The 23,287-nt window shown below is 56.6% G+C and overlaps 1 protein-coding gene across 6 annotated transcripts in view; it reads right to left on the reverse strand.

Annotated features, from left to right (window-relative positions):
- Positions 1 to 23,043, reverse strand: part of RGS3 (regulator of G protein signaling 3) — a 75,692-nt gene extending 52,649 nt beyond the window's left edge. Inside the window, exons 1-16 of one of the 6 annotated variants that reach the window (XM_069031464.1) lie at positions 22,748 to 23,043; positions 20,398 to 20,541; positions 19,258 to 19,494; positions 17,454 to 17,504; positions 16,509 to 16,567; positions 15,790 to 15,884; positions 14,894 to 14,962; positions 14,159 to 14,219; positions 12,804 to 12,894; positions 12,123 to 12,190; positions 8,083 to 8,164; positions 7,305 to 7,410; positions 6,706 to 7,039; positions 6,267 to 6,306; positions 2,899 to 3,086; positions 1,032 to 1,115 (exon numbers count right to left, since the gene is read on the reverse strand). In XM_069031464.1, the coding sequence (XP_068887565.1) occupies positions 1,032 to 1,115; positions 2,899 to 3,086; positions 6,267 to 6,306; positions 6,706 to 7,039; positions 7,305 to 7,410; positions 8,083 to 8,164; positions 12,123 to 12,190; positions 12,804 to 12,894; positions 14,159 to 14,219; positions 14,894 to 14,962; positions 15,790 to 15,884; positions 16,509 to 16,567; positions 17,454 to 17,504; positions 19,258 to 19,494; positions 20,398 to 20,541; positions 22,748 to 22,790 (1,752 nt within the window). In that variant the 5' untranslated portion in view covers positions 22,791 to 23,043. Of the gene's footprint in view, positions 1 to 1,031; positions 1,116 to 2,898; positions 3,087 to 6,266; positions 6,307 to 6,705; positions 7,040 to 7,304; positions 7,411 to 8,082; positions 8,165 to 10,444; positions 10,587 to 12,122; positions 12,191 to 12,803; positions 12,895 to 14,158; positions 14,259 to 14,893; positions 14,963 to 15,789; positions 15,885 to 16,508; positions 16,568 to 17,453; positions 17,505 to 19,257; positions 19,495 to 20,397; positions 20,542 to 22,747 lie in introns of those variants that run through there. The other 5 variants (XM_069031467.1, XM_069031466.1, XM_069031465.1 and 2 more) reach the window with 5 other exon arrangements.
- Between the last annotated feature and the right edge of the window lie 244 nt (positions 23,044 to 23,287).

A 23,287-nucleotide genomic window follows, 5' to 3' on the forward strand; every position in this document is an offset into this window, starting at 1 on the left:
TGGAGCCAGCAGCAAATGTGATCAACACATCCAAACTCTATAAAGTTGTCACATCCTCAGGGTGCCAAAGCCCCCAGACTTCTAGGAGCTTTCCAACAACGTGGCAGAAAAGCTGAAGTAAGAAGAACGAGAGGAATTTGGACGGGACATGTGAGCTGTTTCAGGAACAGAAATTCTGAGGACACCTGTAGCAAGTTCTCTGTCTAGTTCTAGTTTGTGGATTCTCCTTCCCTAGAGATGCTGCAAAGCCATGTGGACACAATCCTGGGGCAGTGACTGCTCCAGGGAATCCTGCCTGAGCAGGGAGGTGAGACTGGGTGGCCTCCAGAGGTGTCTGAACCATTCTGTCGTTCAATGCTTCTCTAACCTGGCACAAAATATCCTTAAACCCCCTCCTCCTGAGTCTGCTGGGCTGCCACTGATGTGTGTTTGCCACCCACAGTTCCTCTCTGTGAGCCCAAAGGAAACAGGAACAACAGCTGATTTCTAGCACAGGAGAGCTTTGATCTTTAGTTCATCCCACAATAAACTGACTACAAGTCTTTCCAAGGATCACATCAATATAATTACAGCACAACAAAACATTTCCCTTCTCAATGTAATGAGGTGTCCCTTCCAGTCCCTTCTCAAAGCCCCCTCCAGGGCCTAAAGGGGCTCCAGGAGAGCTGGAGACAAGGAAAAGAGTATGGAGTGACAGGACACAGGGAATGGCTTCCCAGTGCCAGAGGGCAGGGCTGGATGGGATATTGGGCAGGAATTGTTCCCTGGGAGGGTGGGCAGGCCCTGGCACAGGGTGCCCAGAGCAGCTGTGGCTGCCCCTGGATCCCTGGCAGTGCCCAAGGCCAGGCTGGACATTGGGGCTTGGAGCAGCCTGGGACAGTGGGAGGTGTCCCTGCCCATGGCAGGGGTGGCACTGGATGGGCTTTAAGGTCCCTCCCAACCCAAACCATGGTGATTCTATAATTCAATCCTCTGTATAAGACAGCAGAAGAGCAGGTTTGGAGAGCTCAGACAACAAGGAACAGTTTTACCTGTGTAGTCCTGTTCCTGCTCTCGTGAAGGAGCAGCTCCTCCGACAGCAGCAGAGTCCGGGCTGGGTTGCAAAGATCCAGGGGCTGCATTGGGACAGAAAAAAAAAAAGAAAAGAAAACAAAAGAAACAGTCAAACCTTCCAGTGGCAGCGTGGTTTGTGAGATAAACTTTCCACCCACCAAACCCACTCTGTCTTCACTTTGAGCTGTAACTCACCCGGGGAGAAGCAACCCCTCACTGTGCTCAGAGGGACACAAAGTCCGCAGTCCAGTGAGAGCAGAAAACAAAGCCTTGCACTCACACCTACGTCAGCCCAGCTGTGAAAAGACAGCCAGCCCTTGCCTCTGCTCAGGGGCTGCTCTGCACGGGGGGGTTACGGGTGTTTGTCAGCAGGAAGCACAACCACAGCGCTGGCACGTCAGGTCCCCGCGTCCCTCAGCCACCAACATTTGTACCCGATGGTTTGGATCACTCTTACTGCAACTTTTAAGAATTCCTGTCCCTTCCCGTGCCACACCCAGCTCCCCAGTCAGTGCTGGAGAATGGGACAGGTTCAGGTGTCCTGAGGGTGGAACAAACCCTGCACCGCCAGCCTGGGACCACCCTGGGGAGCAGCACAGTGGGAACAAGAGGGGACCTGCACGGGGCCCTGCAGATGAGACAGTGCAAAGAGAAAAACCAGCTCCTGAAGTGGCAGAGTCCCAGGCACAATCCAAGATGAGTTTTGGGAGTAAGGAGCCAGAAACTGCCAGCTGTGTTCCTCCCAAAGGCCGCCCATGCAGAGCCCAGGCAGGTGGGCACAAGGTGAGTGGTCACCCACCCAGGTGCCATCGGGGAGGAGGGAGGTGACCAAACACCTGCCCCCGGCTCCAGCCCAGCCCACACTGGCCCCAGGCAGGCCATGGCTCAGGCTGGAGCCACAGGGAACAAGGACCATGGTTTCAGCCCAGAGGAAGTCACCAGTCTGAGCTGAGGTGACACTGCCACTGGCAGGGGAGGACCAAGGGTTCTCCACAGGCTCAGAAAGGAAGGGATTCATCAGCAGTGTACTAAAACATATGGAGAGGATGAGATTTTGTGGGGTTCTGGCCATATGAAGGACAAAATGAAGGACACAGAGGGAGTTAGAGCTACTACCACCAAATTCAGGGCTGTTTTCTTAAAACATGGAATTGTGGAGGCAGAACATTCCCTGTCAAGCCATTACTGCTCTGCATCCTTGTCCTCTGCTCTGAAGCCAGGCTGGGAGAGCTGGGGGTGTTCACCGAGAGAAGAGAAGGCTCCAGGGAGAGCTCAGAGCCCCTGCCAGGGCCTAAAGGGGCTCCAGGAGAGCTGGAGGGGGCTGGGGACAAGGCATGGAGGGACAGGACACAGGGAATGGCTTCCCACTACCAGAGGGCAGGGCTGGATGGGATATTGGGCAGGAATTGTTCCCTGGGAGGGTGGGCAGGCCCTGGCACAGGGTGCCCAGATTTTAGTGCGACCACCAGCTAAACTAAAACCCCTTTGTTCGCACACCAACTGCACAAAGAACCTCAAGAAGAACCACACTGATCTGCAATTCCAAAGCTGGCTCTGAAGCCCAAAAGCTGGGACACCTTCTCCTAACTCAAGCAAGCACTGAGGGCCAGATTTGAAAGCTGAAAAGGAGACAAAAATCCAACAGAGAATTGCTTGGGCAGGACACAATTCCCTTTGAGACAGCCCCCAGCACTGTGCCAAGTACAGCCAGCTCCAGAGGAGAGCTGAGGGTGACAGGGATCCATGAATTCATGGGAGATACTGCTGGGAAAGAGGTCCCTGCATGGCTGCCTGGCCCCAGCCTGGGCACTGAGCACATCCCAGCCCCCTCCCAGCTGCACTGACCTGCACGAAGATGGGGAACACCAGCACTTTGGGAGCCAGGGTCACGTAGGTGCCGTAGGAGTGGGGGATGTGGGGCCTCACTATGGTGCAGTTCTGGTAGTTCCCGTAGCTCTTCATGGTCTGCACAGTCTTCATCAGCCTGGATTTCCTCCCAGAGCCCGTGTGGGATTTCCCTTTACAGGCATTCCCTGGATGGACAGAGGAGGCAGAAGGAAACACAGGATGAGGAGAGAGCTCCAGCTCTGCCTGCTCCAGCTCAGTCCTGCTCTCCCAGGCTGGAGGAGGGAACGGAAATCCTGGGGGAACCGCTGGAGCCAAGAGCTGCAGGGACAGGCATCACTCAGCTATCCAGGAGTCCCAGGGATTCATGGAATAACAGCACTGAATCCATTTTTTCTAATGGGAAACGAGTTGCCCCTGGGTGGTTTTGCTCCAGAGCTGCTCGCTCGGTGACCCGAGGACCTCAGTGGGTGGCACCAGCAGCACAGACACGGCTGGGAAAGGACAAAAAGAACCCCAGGGAGGCCACAGCAAGCTCTGCTTCAGGCCAGCACATCCCACCAGGTGCTCTGCCCTCTGATCTGCCCTTGTGTGTCTCCACCTGCAGAGCTGTGTCCCAGCACGGGAAGGACATGGAGCAGGTCCAGAGGAGGCCACAGAGCTGCTCTGAGGGCTGGAACCCCTCTGGAGCCAGGCTGGGAGAGCTGGGGGTGTTCATCTGGAGAAGAGAAGGCTCCAGGGAGAGCTCAGAGCTCCTGGCAGTGCCTAAAGGGGCTCCAGGAGAGCTGGAGAGGGACTTGGACATTTTTATCCACACAAGTGCTGCCTGCTCTGGATTCTGGGCATGGAAGTTAGCAAAGTGCAGGAATGTCATGACAAGGGGCAGTGGGTTAATCCCAGTTTTCAGGAGATACTGAGATTGGAGGTGTCAGAGACAGAGGCAGAAGTTATAAACACATTTGTGGCTGGGATCAATCCCTGCTGCTGCCAGCAATGGCTATTCGGACATTGGGGGTATTTATAAAGGATGACCTCATTGTTCATGAGGCTGGCACCACATCATCCTCTGCTTTTCAGCATTACATTCTGGGGCTGGAAAAGGTCCGAGCAGCCTCACTGGGTTTCAGTCTGTCCCTCCTCCCTGCAGAGCGTTATCCTCACTCAAAGCAGGGATTACAGGAAGCTGCACACTCCCACCTCAGCTGCTCAGCAGAGCCCAGACCACGTCCTGCTGGACACCAGCAACCTGTGCTCTGCCCTAAAACTCACAGGCAACAGCTCCAACAGGAGCTGAATGGCTCTCTAACCAAAAATTCATGTTTTCTTCAAAAGAAACCCCACTGAACAATCAAAATATTTCCTTCCTCCCTCCTCCCGTAGCTGATGAACTGAGCCAGCTCGGGACTGCAGGCAGAGCTCTCCCCTGAGATTGAACATATCCAGGTGAAGAGCTGGAGTGTTCTCCTTCTCCCCCACAGGGATGTCTCAGGAAAAGGAACGAGCATCCCTCCTGCAGCTCCCTGGGGACCCCCAGCAACCCTCCTTCCCTCCCTGCAGCCCCCCCGGAGCTCCTGCTCCCACCACAGCAGCTTTTCACCCTCCTGCTGTAACGGATGCCCAGAACCTTCCCAGGCAGGAATGAGCCCAAACCCTCCTGACCACGGCCCGGGGCAGATAAGGTCTCATCCAAAGCAAACACACAAACCTGCCTAGCATTACATATTCCATTAAGTATTAGGAAATGGCACATTTACTCCCAGATAAAGGCAGCAGAGCCAGCCAGCGCTGGGCTGGGAAGCCAGCCCTGCTGTTTACTGCTGCTGTAGCAGCTGCCTTTGCTGGGGGGGACCCTCGTGACCTAAGAGGTTGTTTCCACCTCTAAGTGCATTAATCCTGACATTTTCCCTTTTCCCTTTTTCATGGTTGCACTGCCAGATAACATCGGGGCACAAGAAACAGCTCAGCACAGGGCAGATAAGATCTGTCTGGGCTGTTCAGGATTTGCTTTTGCTCTTATCCCTGAATCACCTCGTTTTATCAGAGGAAATAATCACCTGCACAAGTCCAGGCACAGAAACACACCCAAATGTCAGCTCCTGTCACTGGGTGGGCAGCTCTGTGCTGCCACACTTCATCCCTGCTCACGTTAACCAATGCCTTCCTGCCTCTGAACTTAACATTGCATAATTAAAAACAAATCCAGAAAAATCCAAAATTTGTTATGGGAAGAAGCCCAAGCCTTTCAAATCCCACCCCACTGTAAGGACAAGTCCCCGTGGCCCAGCTCATCTTTTTACAAGATCCACAAACAGCAGGAAAGAGCTGCAATTATCCATGGAACAAAACATCCCCTGCAGCTGAGAGTGGAAAACTCCTGGCTGCAGAGCTCCAGGGCTGGGAACACCTGAGGCACGGGGGTCTGGCACCCACACTGCTCCCTCCTGCTCCCCAGCACTCCCCCCATGGCTCTGCCAGCCCCACACTTTGCTTTCCATGGACACTGCCCCACCTTAGAGACAGCACCAAGTTTTCCAGCTGTACCTTCAGCAGAGAGGGAATGCTGAGGGATACACACTCCTACAAGAGCTCAGCTCTCCTGGGGACACACAGCTCATGCTAAGGCCATCCAGACAGGCCAGGGTGCAAGCACAGCCTCCCAAAGCTCCCAAATCCATGAGCAGACAAGAGGCATTTCCACATGGACCTGGATTCCTGCAGTGCCCAGCCCTGCCACCCACCTCAGCCCACTCCTCCCACAAGTCCAACCATCCCCAGGGAGCTCCCGGAAAACCCAGCACACCTGTCACAGGTATGGTTTATGAGTTTATGTTTCAAAGGTTTTTTGGGGAGAGCTGGCCCAGAGACTGCCAGAGACTTTGCAGCAGCCCAGGGCTTGAATATTCCCCAAATCTGGCAGAACCACGTGCACTGCTGCTGGCCCTGATCTGAGCCACAGCCACCCTCACTGCTGTAGCACTGAAGGGAACCTCAGAGCAGGGGATCAGCTCTCCCAGCACGGCCTCATGGATGGGAAGGGAAACATGTCATGGACGGGCCCACGACACGTGGGGAACTACGATGCTCAGAGCTTTCACGCTTCATGTTCTCACCCTGCCCCTGATGGAAAGTCCCCAGCAGCCCTCTGTGAGCTCCCACAGACCTTCTCACACGAGGCTCACCCAGTTCCACCTCTGCTTTTAGGTTTGAGCCACAGTGGGAAGATGATCCCACAAAGAGCCCCAGGTTGCTGCTGTTGCCCTCAAAACATGAGCACTTTGCAGGGCTCAGGACAAGGATTTGAGGGTGCCAGGAAGACCAGCTTAGAGCTGGGTGCTCTGAGCAGCATTCCCAGCACAGGGGCAACTTACCCACAGTAGTGCTGTCCTCTTGATACACGGGCCTCAGCAGCTGTAGGGGACAGAGGGGACACGGTCACCTGCAGCAGCCCTCAGGTGCAGTGACAACAGCTACAGATCTTAACATGCCAAACCCAGCCAAGCCAAAGCACTTCAGAGAGGGGAAAAACCATTTTTGCAGCAGAAAATGAGAGCCATGACTTGCAGTGTGGTGTGTGCAGCGGGAACGCTCCCCACATCCTCCCCATATCCCCAGGGCGAGCCCTGAGGGGAGGCAGCAGGGAAATATTTTAGGAAAACTGTGAAAGCTCCACCGAGGGACAGAGGTGTGGCTTGTAAACTTGGCACGGCTCTCACAAATATTTAGAGATGGTGCGGGATAAGGCTGAAGCAGGGGCCAGGAGAGGCTGCAGCACAGAGCCCTGAGCCACGTGCAGCCCCTGAGCCCTACCTGGCTGCCGGGGTTCAGCGGAGCTAGGATGATGTAGTTCTGGTCTGCAGCCGAGGGCACCCGGGACAGGGCCGGCAGGGTGTTCTGGCCCCGCTTGCCCAGCTCCGTGTACCTGTCCCAGGTGTGCAGCCCCAGCCCCTCGGTGCCATCGTAGAGGATGTGGCAGCTGCGGCGCTGCTCCGCCTGCGCGGGGCCGTTCTTCTCCCGCTTGTTGGGAGGGGACTGAAGGTCGTAGGTGGATTTGCAGGAGGACCTGCGGGTCATGCCCTCGTGGGCCGGCTTCACCTGAGGCACCAGCCTCCACACCAGCAGGATGATCTCCGTGGGACAGTTCCTGGGAGAGATGGGATGGGGAAATCAGGGGTGGAGCACCCGTGTCCAGGCACCAGCCCCGCAGCCCTTCCTCCCTCCAAAGCCTCTGCCCCTCTCCCATGCTCCCCAGCTCCTGCATCCTTCCTTCTCCTCCAGGGAACCCTTTCCCAGTGTCCTGAATCCCTCAGAGCCTTCCCCTTCCCACAGTCACTCAGTGGCCCCACCACCCTGCCCTGCGCTCCCTCAAACCTCCTCTCCCTGCCCTGGGGTTTTGGGGGAGCCCTCACCGGATTTCGTGTGCCAGCTCCACACATTTCCAGTGCTCCACAGGCTGCTCGTTCAGCTGCAGCACCGTGTCGAGTTGCTGCAGACCTGCCTTCTCTGCTGGGCCACCTGCGAGGGACAAATGCCAGTCACCTGCCGGGCAGGAGGCTGAGTGGGAGGGGGAGGAGAAGCCCTGGAGCTTGGAGATGCCCAGAAAGCTCCACAGCTTGCACTATTCCCTCTCCCAAATCCCATCTGACACCCACACCTGAAAACGAAGAGGGGTCAGCCAACCTGGAGCTTCCCCATTCACACACACACAGCACCAGGGTGGAGCCATCAGTGCTCCCTCAGAGCTACTGCACGAACTTCCCATGTTTCCTGGGGTGCAGTGGGCAGCATCAGGGCACAATGGGGACACCAGCCCATCCCACAGGTCCACAGCAGGAGGATCTACTCAGGGAACTGAGGATTCCCACAATCCTGCTCCCCTCTGACCTGCATCCCCCCCAAATGATTTCCGAAGCTCACTCAACCAGACAGACAGTCTCAGGTTGGAGAGGGAAGGGAACAAAATCCCTGCAAGTTACCGCAAAACATTGCCAAAATAGTGACACAGTGCCAACCCAGTGGCCTGTGACCCCGTTAGAGGCAACAGAGAACTCATTAAATGAAGTTCCTTGGAGGTACCCAGAGTCCTGCAAGGTGTGGGAGCTCCAGAATCACAACCAGCTCTGGGAAGCAAAACAGGAGCAATAATTCATTCAAATCAAGAGGGATGAAAAGGATCTAGTCTCTTACCAGAGTCCACTGCCTGCACACGGACTGGGGAGTCGCAGCAGATTGTGAAGCCAAAGCCATCAGTGCCTCGAGGGATCGTGATCTGCAGGGAGACACCGGAGCCGCCCGTTAGGTGGGAAAGCAGCCACTCTGTGTGATGATCCCCCCGCATTCCCACCCTGCCCCACAGCCTCTGGAAACGCTGGCACACGGCATTTAGAGATGGGGAAGGGCTGTCACTGTGACCCCCACGGATAATGGGTGGAAAGGGTGCAAAAAGGCAGTGCCAGATCGAGCCAAGGATCTCTGGAAAGCCACAAAAGGAGCGTTTGTTTAGCACACACTCTGCTCCCAGCTCTTCCAAGTGTAAGGAAGGGTCTGAGTAGCCATTGGAAAGGAAAACCTGGCAGTCTGGCTCTGACACTGACTTTGCTAAGCAAGTCACTTAAGCATTTCATTTCCTGTTGGAGAATACAGAAATAGCAGCACTCCCCTGCTCCAGAGGGAGCTGCGAGCTCGGCACGCTCCCATCCTCCAGACATCTGTGTGCATCACCCCCTTCCCTGGGCTGAGCGTGTTTTCCCTCACTGAGTTTGGAGAGGATGGATGCTGGGTTGATTTGGGCTCATTTCTCCCCCTGATTCGAGGAGCATTGAGCTTATTAATAAAATGATGCTTATTTTTTGATGTTGGCTTCCAGCAGCAGCTCAGCGTGACAGATCCTGTAAATACCTGATTAGCCCCCAAGACATTAGTCAAGATGCTTGTTTTACTGACAGAGAAAAGAAAATTAAAAATCCAACGTCTGACCTGTATTATTTTGAGAACAAACAGGCAGAAGGAAGAGGAGGAATTCAGCAGAAGTTGCCAAGGAGGAGATCTGGTTCCTCACTCCTTTACCACGGGAGGGCAAAGGCAGCGAGATTTCATTGCACCTTGTCCCTGCGTGATTGCTCAGCATAAAATCAGGCTTCAAAAGAGAAACTGGCTTCCCTGGCAGGATCAAAACACAGATCCAGTCCCACTACACTGAGTATTTTTCTCTCTGGAGTTCCCTGGATTCTCAAAGAGGCGGCTCTGCATGAATGAACCTCATAGCTCGGTCCAGCCCGGAGTTGGACTCCGTGGTCCCTTCCAGCTCAGGATATTCCATATCCTATGATTCCACCTCCAGTACCAGCCACTGGCACCTCAAGAGCCAGCCCAGCGTCTCTCCCACCACGGAGACTCCATGGGCACTTCCCAGCCCAAGGTTTCCCCTGTGCCTGATCTCCCACTCCTCCCTGAGCTGGCTGGCTTGTCCCCCACCTCAAGAGCAGATTCTCCCTGCTGATGCTCCTCACCCCCCACCACCATGGCCATCACAGGCAGTGATTGCCCATTTTTTGCCCATTTTTGCTGCTGTGCACAGCACTAAGGAACTGTGAGCTTGAGCTGGGAGGTGGGTGGGGAGGTTTGCTGTACCCAAACTGCCAAAAAAATGCAGAGGAAATTTTCAAAATAAAGACTTGAGGAGGTCTCAGAGACAAACCAGAGTCAGTTGTTATTCAGCCAAGGCAGAGCAGCTTTCCTGCATGAGATGGTCTCCACAGCCCTGGCAAGAAGGGGGCCGTTGGGTTTGGGATTCTGCTGCTTTTGTAATTCCCAATATTTGCTGTTCCCCACAGCAGCTTTGGAATAACTGAAAAGATGAGCACAGGGAGAAGCTGACCCTGAGCTGGGAGTCCCAATCCAGACCACGGAGGGAATATTTCTTTGAAAAAGGAAATATTTCTTTGAAAAAGGAAATATTTCTTTGCAGGAGACTGGAACCTGCCCATGGAAAAGCAGCACCTGGCATCGCGCACTGGGAGAACTGGAACCAGCACAAGCTACTCCTCAGGAAACAAGTGCTGTTGGCTCCCAAAACCACTAAAATCATTCAAAAATTTAAAGTAACTTAAAATAATTTTAAATAATTTTAAAAGAGGCAGTAGCAGCCTGCTGTGCCTGCTTCTCCTCTAATAAGGGGGAAATTAAGACAACACCTTGCAGCTTAACGCTGTTACTGTCAGCATGCTGCCTGCAAGTTGCACAGTAAATATGAAATTTCTATTCAAATATATTTATATATTTGAATAATTTATATCTATTTAAAAAGCACCCCTCTCTGCCCATTTCTCCACTGCAGCAACAGGCAGAGACCAGCCACAGGCACCCATGTGAAGATGCTTTCCTCATGTTCTCACTACAGTTTACAAATTATAACGGTATCAAGTCGATGCCTCACCACCAGCACCCACAGAGCCCAGCCATGGCAAGAGAACTCCCAGACACTCAGAAATCTATCCAAGGCTCACAGCCACACGCTGGCACGGGGATTTTTGGCAGGGGGGATACAGACCTGCCTGTACCTCCGCTCCGAGCACACCTTGCAGAGTCCATTGAAGCGGTTCATGGCTGGAATCGCCGCGAGCCCATGAAAACCCCGCAGCTCCCCGGAGCCGCCGTGATCCCGAACTCCTCGCAGCGCACGAGTGTGGAAGGAGCCCCAGTCAAACTGGCATGACCGCCCATGGGAACCCAGCTCCCGAGAAGAATGGCAGGAAGCCACCTTTCACCTCCCCGGCCCCTGCGAGCGCTGTATGCCGCTTTACGATAAGCCAGAGGCTTCCTGAAAACCCTCACTGACGAGGAAGGGAGAGAGTTTTATATTAAAATTCCTGTCAACTCTTTAGTATTCCCTAGTCCCCGCTCTGTTGATGTGGCTTTTGTTCCCGTGGCATTCTTCAGGCGCACGGAGCACTTTGTTATTGCGACGTTCTCACAAACACTCGGAGGATGTTTGAGCAGCGTTTCACAGGCACCGGCTGTGAGAGCCTCGCTCCATGAAAGACACGACTCCAAGCTCATAAAAAAATCAGAGGTTTGGGTTTATGGAAGCAAAAAAAAAAAGAAAAAGCAGAGTTTGTTTTTGAAAGCACGGACCCAGAGGATACGCACGTCCCCGTGCTTTGTGCTCGTAAAGTCACCGAGCGGGAAGCACTGAGGTCAACTGAGCTGCATCCATGGTGGGATTTGGGAATTATAGGCCAAGAGGAACTCTGAGCACAGCCAGCAGCAGGGCACACAGCAGGGCTCAGCTGCCCCACTGCCAGAGTTGGGCACAACTCCTTGGAGATGGGGCTCCACCGGAGGAGAAAACGCCTTCCACACTCCTACATGGGGATGGAAAAAGAGGGAAGGCTGGAGGGAACCCAAAATCCAGGTTGTCTTGCAGAGCAGCTGGGGTGGCAAGGCCAGGGAGGCCAGGGAGGGAGCTGAGGAGCCTCAGCGCTCCCAGGGGAGCTGGCAGCAGCAGAGCCATCGCAGCATTGTCCCGGGCGGCCGCGCTGCCAGGCTGGAGCTGGAGCGAGGAGCAGCCTTCCTTCCCAGCCACCACCTTTCAAGTCGGTGGCGACTGCCGGAGAGGAAGGGAGGAGAGGGGCGCTGGCTTTGTTTGTCTTGCTCAGCCCTGCGCTGTAAAACAAATAACTGCAAATGCAGCTGAGGGAAGCACAGGGCGGAATTCGGCACAGATAAATCACGGGGCCGCCCGAGCCCCGTTTCCGATGCGAACCATGTGTTTGTGTTCCCATTTCCCATCCTTGCCTCTCCTATAAATCACCCAGGCTCCACCATGGGCCTTTCCCTCCCCAGAGCACGCGGTCCTGGGAGGAGGAGAGGAGCACACATGTCCAAGGAGCCACGGGGCCGGGCAGGAGCCAATGCCGTGGGGCAGGAGCCGGCCAGCCCCAGCCCCCCCCCCATCCCAGGCACTGCTGGTCCTTTGTCTTCAGGGGGAATACACTGGAAAAACAGGAGGTCCCTGAAGCAATGGGGGTTAGCACCCAAATCACAGCCCTCCACCAGCTGGGGCCTGATTGGGGTAACAAATTGCCTGTGGCAGCTGTGGTGTGACAGAGAGGTGACAGAGCTCCCTCACCAACACACCGTCCCTTGGCTCATCTGGACCCCCCCCAAGCAGGCACCTGACCTCACCTCTTCCCAGTGCTGGTGGGTCACAGCCCTGTCACACCCACCTTCAGCTGCTGCCGGGTCACAGCGTCCTGGCTCTCCTGGGCTGCACTTTGACTTCCTGGGTTGACCTCTGAAACAATTTTAAAAAGAATTTTTATAAAGGACAAGGCCCCGTGAGTGTGACAGCACATCTGACAATCCCACACTGCAGATGAGACCTTCACATGTCACGGGCACATCCCCTCCAGCTCAGGGGTGGCTGCACACCTGAGACGGGCACTGCTGTCCCACCCTGCCCTGTGCCAGCCTCTGCTCCTCCACACCCTGGCAGCACTGCAGGACCAAGGCAGGAGAAAAAGCTCCAGCACCCTAGGGGCAAACAGAGCGTGGTCACAGCAATGAGCCCCAAGGGCTCCCCAATGAGCTCCTGAGGGGCAGGAGGCAGCACGAGGATAAGGCCAAGCAAGAGGAAGAGACGTGGCTGCAGTGTCAGGGTCCCCACAGAGCCCCAGAAGTACAGCTGAAGGGGAGAGCAGGGCCTGCTGAACCAGCCAGGATCCCCACCCTACAAGATTTTGGGATCCCAGTGCCCACTGGGCACCAGAGGGCTGAGCAGTGCCTGTTGGGGCACAGGGTGCACTGGGGCTGGGGCTGCTCCACACCAGCACACGCTCAGACACAGGAGTGACTCCTCTTCCAAGCTTTGCCAACACCCCCTGGGATATTCCTGTGATGGGACACACCTGTGCTCTGCTTCAGCCTCCTCATGGCCACCTTCAGGTGCTTGGTCCTGCCCAGCTCCTCCCCAAGCAGGTAATACCAGCCACTGATCTCCTGTGGGGAGGGAAGCAGCTGTGGGTGCAGGGGCAGATGCTCAGCCCCATTTCACCCAACCAGGGCAGGAGGTGCCCCAGGAGCAGCACACGGAGGTGCCCAGACACACACAGAGCCCACAGCCCTTCTCTCAGCAACAGCTGAAATTCCATCCTCCTGCCCGGGGGGAATGAGCAACAGTGAAGCAAGAAGATCCCAGGTTTTTACAGGGATATCCAGCAGTATCATGCAGCAGCCAGAGGACAGGGCCACCTCATCTCAGCCTTGCTGAGGTCCCAGGAGCACCGCACTGCTTTAAAAAAGCTGCACCTCACTTGTCCACATTTCAGAGGAGGCCATGCTTAAGCCACCTCTCACCCACCTCTCAGGCCACCAGCTCCTTTTTATTCTCCTGCTATGAAGAAAATGTCCCCACCTCAGGTGTGGAAGTTTAAAAAATCAAGGAGGATTTGGACAAGGCTCTCAGGCACAGGGTGGGATTGTTTGTGCAGGAGTTGGACTTGATGATCCCTGATTCCAGCTCAGGATATTCTGTGGTTCCGTGAGCTCAGGGGATGTATTAACACTTCCATGCAGCCTCTCCAGCTTGCCGAGATATTCTGCTGCCCAGAGACAGAATCCCTCACCAGAGGCCACCGGGATGAAGCATTCCCATGCTTTGGTGGTGGCTGGGAGCTGTTCCCACGGGAGCCTTGCCCCAGGAAGGCAGAGCCAGCTGTACTAACGAGCAGCAGCCAGGCTGGGGCAGCAGCACTGTTACAAACCCGCAGCAGGGACAGGGATTCTGGCACAGAATTCCTGCAGGAACAGCCAAAAAACCTCTGTTGTCTGCCCTCTGCCCCCACCAGCGCGGTGCTGGGAATCAGGCAGGCTCCTGGGAGGAATGTGTCCCCACCATCACACCCCCTCACCCACGTGTCAGATGTGACCCATGCCAGGCTGGCCCCTCCTGTGTCCCCTCCTGCAAACTGGGCAGGCAGCACCTACTGGGGACACCTCTGTGCACCCCCAGTCGCTGCCACTCTGTGCCCCTGCCGAAGGAGGTGACATCCCCTGTGCCAGGATCCCTCCTCTAACAGCCTCCCCACCCATCTCCAACAACCACGCTAACACCAGTCTCACACTGGCCATCCCTCCTGGGAATGGGAGCAGGGAATTCCTTAGGAACCTTCTCCCATGGCGGGAAAAGCCTGTTTTGATCCACCCACCGGGCCAGATAGCCCAGGGAGCCAGGCCCCAGCCCCACACCCGGACACAGAGGTACCTTGTCCAGGGACAGGAGGGACTTCACCCCAAAGCTCATGCAGCCGATCAGTTCACTCTGCCTGCAGGACAACCAGAGTTCAGGGACCGTCAGCACACGCCTGTTGAAGAACCACATCCCCCCTTGCACCCCTTTCCAGGGAGTCCCCAAACACCCCTGCCCATGCTGGGAGCCAGGCAGTGCCCAGGATGTGCCCCTGCCCCGTGGTGTGAGCAGGCACGGTGTAACCACACGGCTCAGCTGCAGCAGGGCAAGGAGGAGCTGGGCTGAAGCACCCTGGTGCATCCTGGTGCTGGCAGCACCTTGGCCAAGGAGGCAGATGGCACTTGCCTGGGCTGGCAGCACAGCCTGCAAGGTGCCAGAGCCCTTGGTGCCCCTCGCTGCACTGTCCCCAGAGGGAGGGGAGAGTGTCCCAGCCCACTCCAGCCCCACCTGGCTTTGGCCAGCAGTGCAGGCACGAGTGGCTGTAGGGGGTTAAATGCTGGCCCAGCTGATGGCTACCAAGCAGCAGCAATGGCAAGAGAATGCCAAGGGCAGTGTTTGCTCTCTGACAGCACTGGCTGCCCCTGAGTGTGACCCCAGCTGGGACATTCCCGGCCCAAGCCCTTCCCGGAGCCAGCCCTCAGGGCCCAGGGCCCTGGAGGAGCTCACATGGGGTGACCAGAGCAGGGGGCAGGTTCTCTGCCACAACAGCCCCCTTTGAAAAGGATCATACGACAGCTGGCAGCCCCTTACCTGGAATTCCTCTCTCTGTTCCAGACTGTGACCAGGAGACGCTTCTGCTCATCCTCCTCTTGCACTGGGCTGGAACAAGAAGAGGGCACAGCTCATCAGCCTCCCCAGGAGCACTCAGCAAGGGCTGCCCTCGCAGCCACAGACTCCTCAGTGTCCTCAGAACCAGGTCTTCTCCTCCAGTCTCTGCACAGAGCACTGCAGCAGCTCCCCAAACAGCAATCTGCTCATTCCTGGCAGACACCTGCAAGGGGATGTGACCTCTCCCAGGCAGATGTGGGGACACCACTCACGTGGTTTCAGGGGGGAAATAATCTTGCAGGAAGACACACATCCACCATCAAAGGGTAAATGCAAGGAACAAGCCACAGTTCATGCTCTGAAACCACCACCCTGTGCCAAATCAAACGCTGCACGGGTCAGAGGGCTGGCACAGCCTCAGCCACCAGTAGTGACAAGCTCTACTCAAACACTAAGTCATGCAGCTCTTTTTCCATGCTGGAGCTGTAGGAAACCCTTTTACCTTCCTCATTCACACTATTGGAGGTGCAAGGTCTAGGAAATGCAGTGTGTTTGTCCAACTCCTGCCCAGCAAGAAAGTCTGAGCATGCAGGAGCAGCGCTGCCATGCTGTGTGTGCTGACAGCTCTGCAGAGCTCTGCCCGAAAGTTCAAGGCACTTCAGCTACAAAAACCAGCAGAATAATGTCTGTCACTCCTCATCTCAGCAGCAGAGCTGCTCAGGCGTGCTGAGTGTTTATTAGAGATCACAAAGCAAAAGCAAACAGGGGGTCTTGGCGTGGGGAGGGAGCTCCGGGACAGCAGGCACGGGGTCCCCGTGGCTCTGTGTGACACGGCGCTGGGGGATGGCCCAGAGCTGCCTCTGCCCTGCCATACTCACAACACAAAGTGCTCATGGAACACAGGATTTTTGCTGTCTGGCACAGTCTTCGTCTTTTGCCTGCACTTCCAATCAGCATCTGGCACAATGGACATCTTTGGGAGGGAAACAAAGAGTGTGTTAACGTTCCCAGAGCACGCACCGGCCCCAGCTGCCGTGGCAGGAGACTGGCACAGCCACTTGTATGGATGGCTGAGCTCAAAGACCCTCCTGAGCTGGTGCTAACGGGTGCTTGGGGTCACCTCACCCTTCTGCCTGTCAGGTAATTGCATCACAAAACTGCTCGGGGCAGGGGAGGGAGGGAAAAGAGCAGAAAAATCAAGGAATGATGCACACGAGTGCCTGGCTGGTGTCTGACTTGCACCCCCTCTCAGGGGAGCGGCTTCCTGCCCTGTGCACATCCCAGCAGGAGACCCACCCTGTGCCAGCAAACATCCCCACCAGGCTCTGGGCACCCACTGGGACGTTCTTGCAATGAATGGTTGGCACAGCCCTCAGCAGGGTCCTGTCCTCCCCTTTTCTACTTCATGCAGATGCTGCCAATAAAACCCATGAGCTGTCCAGGGCTGGGCAAGAGCCCAGCCAGCTCCATGCGGGCTGGAGATGCTCTTCCAGAGCAGGATGGAGAAGGAAGGGGAAGGGACAAACAGTGCAGAGCAAGCCTGGAAGAGCCAACCACAAAATTCCCAAAAAAAGCACAAAGCCCCAGGAGAACCCACCTTCACGTAGGAGTCGCATGCAGAGCACTCCGTTCCCATCAGACCTTTTGCTTCCATGACTGGAAAGGAAAGGAAGTGAAATGGTCGCATCCCAAAGCAGCAGGGAAGGCATCTTCCTACTCCACACTGCTCTGCTCCACAGGGGGGTCCCTCCTTGCGGGGCAGAACCCACAAACAGGGGCAGGGCTTTATTGTACTTTCCCTTTAACACACCCGTGCTATAAATACAGGCTGTGGGTGAGCTCAGTGGCAGAGGCAGTTCAGCATCCAGATGGCAAATTGCATTCCCTCTGCCTGACTTCCCCCAGCTTTGGTCTCCCTGCCCTGGAGCCAAATGTATCATCCAGTTAAATATCAACGGCCGCAGCCTGGCGCTGCTGCCCCGACCCCGCTGCCGGGACCCCACGGCTGCCTGGGGCAAGGGATGTGCCAGGGATGTGCCAGGGATGTGCAGCAGAGCTGGAGAGCACAGGATGGGCTGTCAGAACAAGGCCAAGCTCCCTCCTCACAAGCCCAGCAAGGCAGCAGTGGCTCTGCCTCTGTCACAGGCAGATTGTGCTCCTCATAAACTCATCCAGCCCGAAGGAAAGCCCAGGGCATGAGGGGAAAGGGGCTCTGCCAGCCCCTCTGGTGCTTCATGAAGGGGTTTGTAAGGTTCCTCCAGGAACCTGTGTTTGCCTTTTTTCTCTTCATCTGGAATAAAAGGAAAATAAGTCACACATATGGGTGCAAGCACAGTGTTCACCCTGGAATGAAGGTCTCTGGAAATTTCAGTTTGTTCTCTCAATCAAAGAGCTCCCAGTTGTGCCACCACACCACAGAGTTGTTCCCAACAGCTGCCATGAAGCTCCAAAGAGCTTAAAGGAAGAGCATGGAATTGCTGTCCCCACCACCAGCCCACTGTGGCTCTGGGGACACTTTGGGATGCTCCAGGGACACACTCACCGTGCAGGATCAGCGTCCGGCCCCGCACCTCAATGGACAGCTTCAGCTGGCCTGGGGACAGGAGAGGACAGGCTGGAGGACAGGCTGGAGGAGAGGCTGGAGGAGAGGCTGGAGGAGGCAGGACTCACCCACCCCACAACTCCAAGGCTCACACAGGGCCAGACACATCCTGCCTCCCCACCTGGGGAGCTGAGGGGAAACATCCCACCTCATAGAGGGTCAGGCTGGAGATCAGCACTGTCTGCCAGCACTGAAAACCCATCGGGTCGCAGCCCCTGTGCAGGAGGTCAGTGCTGGGAGAGCCAAGGTGTGCCCTGCTGAGTGAGGGCACAGCTCCCAGGGCAGCGCCACTGCTCTGCTAGCCTGCTCACACCCATTCCCTTGCTTTTCCATGCACTGGCAACTCTGCATCAGCCCAAAAATCTCCCCACAAGGCTCAGACTGGCACGCAGAGTCAGGCCATGGTGTTTGTCAGGGTCTGGTGCACTGGTTAAGGGGTGCAGGATGGGCAGCCACCCCTCTGAATGTCCTCTGAAAAGGTTCCCTGGGAGCTGGGCCTGGCAGCCTCGATGGGATGTGCAGATTTCAATGGCAGTGAAGGGTCTCTAATCATGTAATTGTTCCAGATCAACCCAAACATTTCCCAATGCCCCTGGAGAATGCAAAGGCTGAAGCCATCACTACTACTACAATGTTTCCCTTAGTCCAAAGCAAAATACTCCTTTTTCACTTCTTCCCCAGTTTACAAAACACAACAAACAAGTGAGTAAACCTAATTTCCAGGCGAGTAAACATAATGTACAGACACACAAACATCTTGCAAGTTAAAACCCAACATTTCATTTTGCCAAAGACACACCCAAGGGCTCGGGCTTGCTTGGGAGGGGATATCTGATGGGATTGTTTAGCCTGAAACAATTCAGAGAACACATTTTTCACTCAAAGAAAAAAAAAGTCCAACCTCTGAGCAGCTCACGTGTGCATGGACTCATGGAAATGGTGTGTGAGTGCATTTGTACAAGTGCAAGGTGAGAGGGCAAAGACCAGAGCCGGGTGGGATGAGTCAGGACAAGCTCCAACACTGCTTTGCAACAGAGAGAGCGCTGTCCCCCGGTTTCATCCTCCCACTCCAGGCTTTGGGCACGAGGTTTGAACTCCTCTGCAATCTGCAGATCTCTGAGGCTGTGGGAATCTCCCTGCTCCACTGTTAGCACACAACAGATGTTACAGCACGAAAGGAAAGTGTCCCTGTGCGGCCAAGCATGATGAGGAGTCAGCGGGAATGAGAGGGAGAGGGGAAGGAGAAGGGAAGCTTTGTGCTGGGTGATTTGGGGGGATGCCAGTTGGGGACTGTCCTGCCCTGTGTGCCCAGCCATCACACACCACGGGCGGCCGGGACATCCACAGGACATCCAAATCCTCCTGCTCCAGGGAGGCACTCGGGGCTCGCAGCCGAGCCGCGGCCGGGCCGGCTCCACCCGCAGAGCCGGGGGCTTCCCGGAGCCGCGCCGCACACCTGAGGCAGCCCCAGACGGACCGGCAAGGAGCAAAAAGGAAACTGAGGGCACAGCTCCAGCCAGCCCTACCCCAGCTCGTGTCCATCCGGGGGGCAGGACGAGCCGGGCGTGGGACACCTGGAGAGCGCTGCCCACACCGCAGCGGCTGCACCGGGGCCCAGGGCGCTCCTGGTTCCCGGCATTATTGCGGCTCAGCGAGGCAGAAGCTGCTGCCCGGCCCTGATTCCTTCAGGGAGCGGCTCCCCAGCCCCTTCCCACGGCTGCCCGAGCCGGGGTTCCGCGCTTACCGAACGTGCTGAGGCAGAAGGAAGCTCCCGGCAGGGCACCGGCCCGGCGGGAGCAGAGCGAGACTCTGCGCACGTTGCCAGCCTCCATGGCACGACACCTCGAATTAGGAGCTGCAGGAGCTGGAGCCGTGCCTGCCGAGCCCGCAGGGAGCGGGGTTTCCACGGGACGCGGAACAACCGCCGCGGTTTGAATGGAGCGGCTCCCATCGGCCCCGCGGGTTTGAACGGGGACCGCACCTGTGGCAGGGTGGGGACAGTGCCAGGCTGGGGACAGTGCCCTGCCCGCCCCCGTGCCGGGACGGGGACAGTGCCAGGCTGGGGATAGTGCCCTGCCCGCCCCCGTGCCGGGACAGGGACAGTGCCAGGATGGGGATAGTGCCCTGCCCGCCCCCGTGCCGGGATTGGGACAGTGCCAGGATGGGGACAGTGCCCTGCCCGCCCCCGTGCCGGGATGGGGACAGTGCCAGGATGGGGACAGTGCCCTGCTCGCCCCCGCGGACCCCGGAGCCGCGGCCACGCTGCCGATGGCCCCAGGAATGAGCTGCTGGGGAAGGGGGAAACCCTCCCTGCCGTAAGCAATCGCTGGCACTGGCCGTCCATCGGGTTTGCTGGCACATTCTCAGCTGTTTAAGGAACTGTCCCACGGGACAGGAGCATTCACAGCACCCCGGGGAAACTCCTGCAGGCAGGAGAACTGGTCTCTGAGGGTGAGGCAGGAAAGGGCGGATGGCAGCGCACGGGTGACCTGCCTGGCTCTCGTGACAAGGACACAGGCACGCAGCTCCCCCAGGGTTATGGGGTCACCCTGCAGGACCCCAGAACAGCCCATTCCATCCCTCGGGAGCTGGCAAGGCACCCACCGGCTCTGGGTGCTGCCCCGCGGCTCACCGGGAGGCACCAGAGCTGAGCACCAGCTCCGGAGGGTGTGCAGGAACGATGAGAGGCGTTTCTGGGGGAAAAATCCGTCCCCAAAGGCTGGGCTGTCCCAGAACTCTCCGGGATGAAAAAGAACAAGATCTCCTGTACAGCCCAGGGCGCTGGACACACACCCCCACCCCTGCCCGTGGTGGCCCCTCCACACAGCCCTGGCCAGCTCTGAGCCCCGGCTGGCCACAGCCCCTCCCACACCCCCTCGCTCACCTTTCCCTTTCACTCGGGCACGGCTGATCCTCCTCCTGCTCCCCGAGGGTCGCCGCCGGCCCCGCAGGGAGGATTGTCCAGCCCGGTGTGGCCCCCCAGTCACTGCTGGCAGATGCTCCAGCACCGGGGGACTCTGCCCTGTCCCTGCCAGGGAAAAGAGGAGATGAGAGCAGGACACGGCAGGACAGGGAGCGGGGACACCAGGGACACCACAGGCTCTGCTGTACCCACAGCTTCACCTGCCACAGGGCTTTGTCTCCACCTTGCCCCAGCCTTCCCTGTGAGCACAAAGGAGATGAACGATGGCCGCTCACCCCATGCAGTGTCACAGCAGGAGACAGACCCACGTTCAGAGGGAGTCACCCCTGGCAGGAGCCCCAGCTGCAGCTCTGGCCGTGGCCCTTCCCATCCCACGCACCAAGTGCGTCCCAGAGGCTCTGCTCAGCACCATTTTATTTTATTTAAAACAGATGACCAGTCCTGTCAGGGCTTCATTAATCTGTAAGCAGCTGTCCAGGACACTGCAGATGCTGCCTTGAACTGGATGTTCAGGACAGGCTTAGAATCACAGAATGGTCTGGGTTGGAAGAGACCTTAAAGACCATCCAGTTCCATCCCTGCTTCAACTACCCCAGGTTTTTCCAAGTCCCTGTCCAACCTGCCCTTGGACCCTTCCAGGGATCCAGGGGCAGCCACAGCTTCTCTGGGCTGCCTGTCCCTGCAGTGTCAGGCCGACCTTGGCAACCTGCAGGGGCCTTGGGAGACACAGCCCAGGGTCTGGTGCCTCAGGAGGCATTCAGAGCTGGGGAAGGCCCGGCAGGGTTTGTGCTGCCAGCTCCCACACAAAGCTCCTGCTTTCCTGGTGGAAAGGGGCCAGGTGCCTCCTCCTCCCTCCTTCACACAGCACAGCAGCGAGGCACGAGCCAGGATGGGAGCGGGGCAATGTGCAGCTCAGTGACCAGTGGGGCAGAAAGGGCTCAGAGCTGAGTCCACTCAGGCTGTGAGAGTCCCTTTCCTGCTCTGGGAAGCACCCAGATCCTGTGGATGCTGTGCTGCTGGAGCCCCCTGCCCCGAGGGCACTCCCCGCCGCGGGCACAGCCGTGGGCACAGCTGAGCTGCCCAGCCCTCCTACAGCTCCCCATCACCTCCCGCTGTCTCCAGCCACTGGGATCCAGAGCTCAGGGTGGGGTGAGGAGGGGGCCCTGAACAAAGACATGATTTATTCTCTAACTGCTGCTCGTTTGCTCAGCACAGCTGTGGCCTCATCAAAGTGCAGGGGATGCACAAGCAGTGCAGGATGTGTCAGCAAGCAGGAGCATCTGTGAGACAGCACCAGCAGCTCCAGCACATCTGCCTTTTCTCACTGCTGGATCTGAGTCCAGGGGGAAGCTGGATCCCCATTCCTTTCACTTCCAAATGTTCCTGCTTTCAGGATAATAAAAACTCTTCATTTGTTCAGCTGAACCCATTTGCTGACATTCCCACTGATCTCTATCTGCCACCCATCAAAATGAAAGCTTTTTTCCTGGCAAATTTATTTGCCCCTGGGAAAAACCAAACCAATCTGGGATTGCCTTTTTCACTGCGCTGAAGCTCAGCCTGCAGGACAGACGACACCAAGCAGCCTCCTGAGCGAACAGCAAACAATTCCCTCCACAGTCCCAGGTACCCTGAAGCTCCGGAGTGGGAGCAGAGTGTGCACCTGCCCAGCCTTGCCGTGTCCTGGTCCCTGTCACAGCACAGCACCTCAGCAGCCCCAGCACCATGATTTGTGTGGTTCCTCTCAGCAGCGCCCGCAGCTCTCCCAGCACACAGAGGTGTTTACACCCTCCCTGTCTCCCAGGAGCTCCCCAGGCTCACACAAAGCCTCCTCTCTCCATGCCTTCACTGCAAAAGGCTTTTCAGAGGCAAACAGGACTGTAACAAATGCTCTGTCTCTCCAGCTAAAGCAGGCAGTCTCATAGCTTTGGGTGAAAGAGTCCCAGAGGACAGGGCTTTCAAAATAATAATAAATAAATTATAGTAAAGAGTCTCTGTGGGACTCCCAGGCCATGGAATTCCCCCCACCCATCTCCCAGAGGGTTTGAGGCTCGCTGGCTGCAGAAATCACTCCTAACGCACAAACCCAGGAGATTCAAATCTGCTCCATCCTGCAGCACAGAGAACCCTGAGATCAAACGTGATCCCACACGGAGCTGGGCATCTCCAGCCCCCCACAGCAGGCACAGGGGAGATACAGATACATTCCTCCAGCCACCAGGATCTGGCTCCCACAAGCAGCCACCCACAGAGCCATCATCCATCCTCCCCCCAGGAGAAAGCGGTGCTGCAAAGGCAGTGGGGAAATCACCTGAGCACTCACGCCTGAGCCCCGGCTCTCCCAGCTGTTCCATGGCTCCCACGCAGGGTCAGGATCCTCTCCAGCGATGTCCAAGCTGTGACTGAGCTGCCACGAGCCTTTGATGGTGGTACCACTGCAAAGGAAGGGGGAAAACCCCAAACCTAAACCAGTATATAAATGTCCCAAGGGAGCAGAGATTCAGTCTGGGAAGGTACAAATTAAATTGTAGGCTGGGAAGAGATGGTGGAGTTGGAACAGCCCCGTTCTCTCCTGGCACCCAACAGCGAGGAATCGACTCCTTCTAACTTCCCTCCTCACATTCCAGCCCCGGGACTGACCTTAACCTGCAGTTTTGTTGGAGTCTCCAGCAAACTGCCCATTCAGCTGGTTGGCCTGGGAGTTAATGACTTTCTTTTAAAATTTAACACCGTTCTCCATCACAAATTTCAGTCTGCCAGCACCAGGGTCTGCCTTTGGTTGGATATTCAAATCCAAACACGTGCTTAGACAGTTATTCCAGGCAAAAGGGTAACATATGCACACAGAAAA

Source organism: Aphelocoma coerulescens, chromosome 17 (assembly GCF_041296385.1).
Source record: "Aphelocoma coerulescens isolate FSJ_1873_10779 chromosome 17, UR_Acoe_1.0, whole genome shotgun sequence".
Taxonomy (NCBI): Eukaryota; Metazoa; Chordata; class Aves; order Passeriformes; family Corvidae; genus Aphelocoma; species Aphelocoma coerulescens.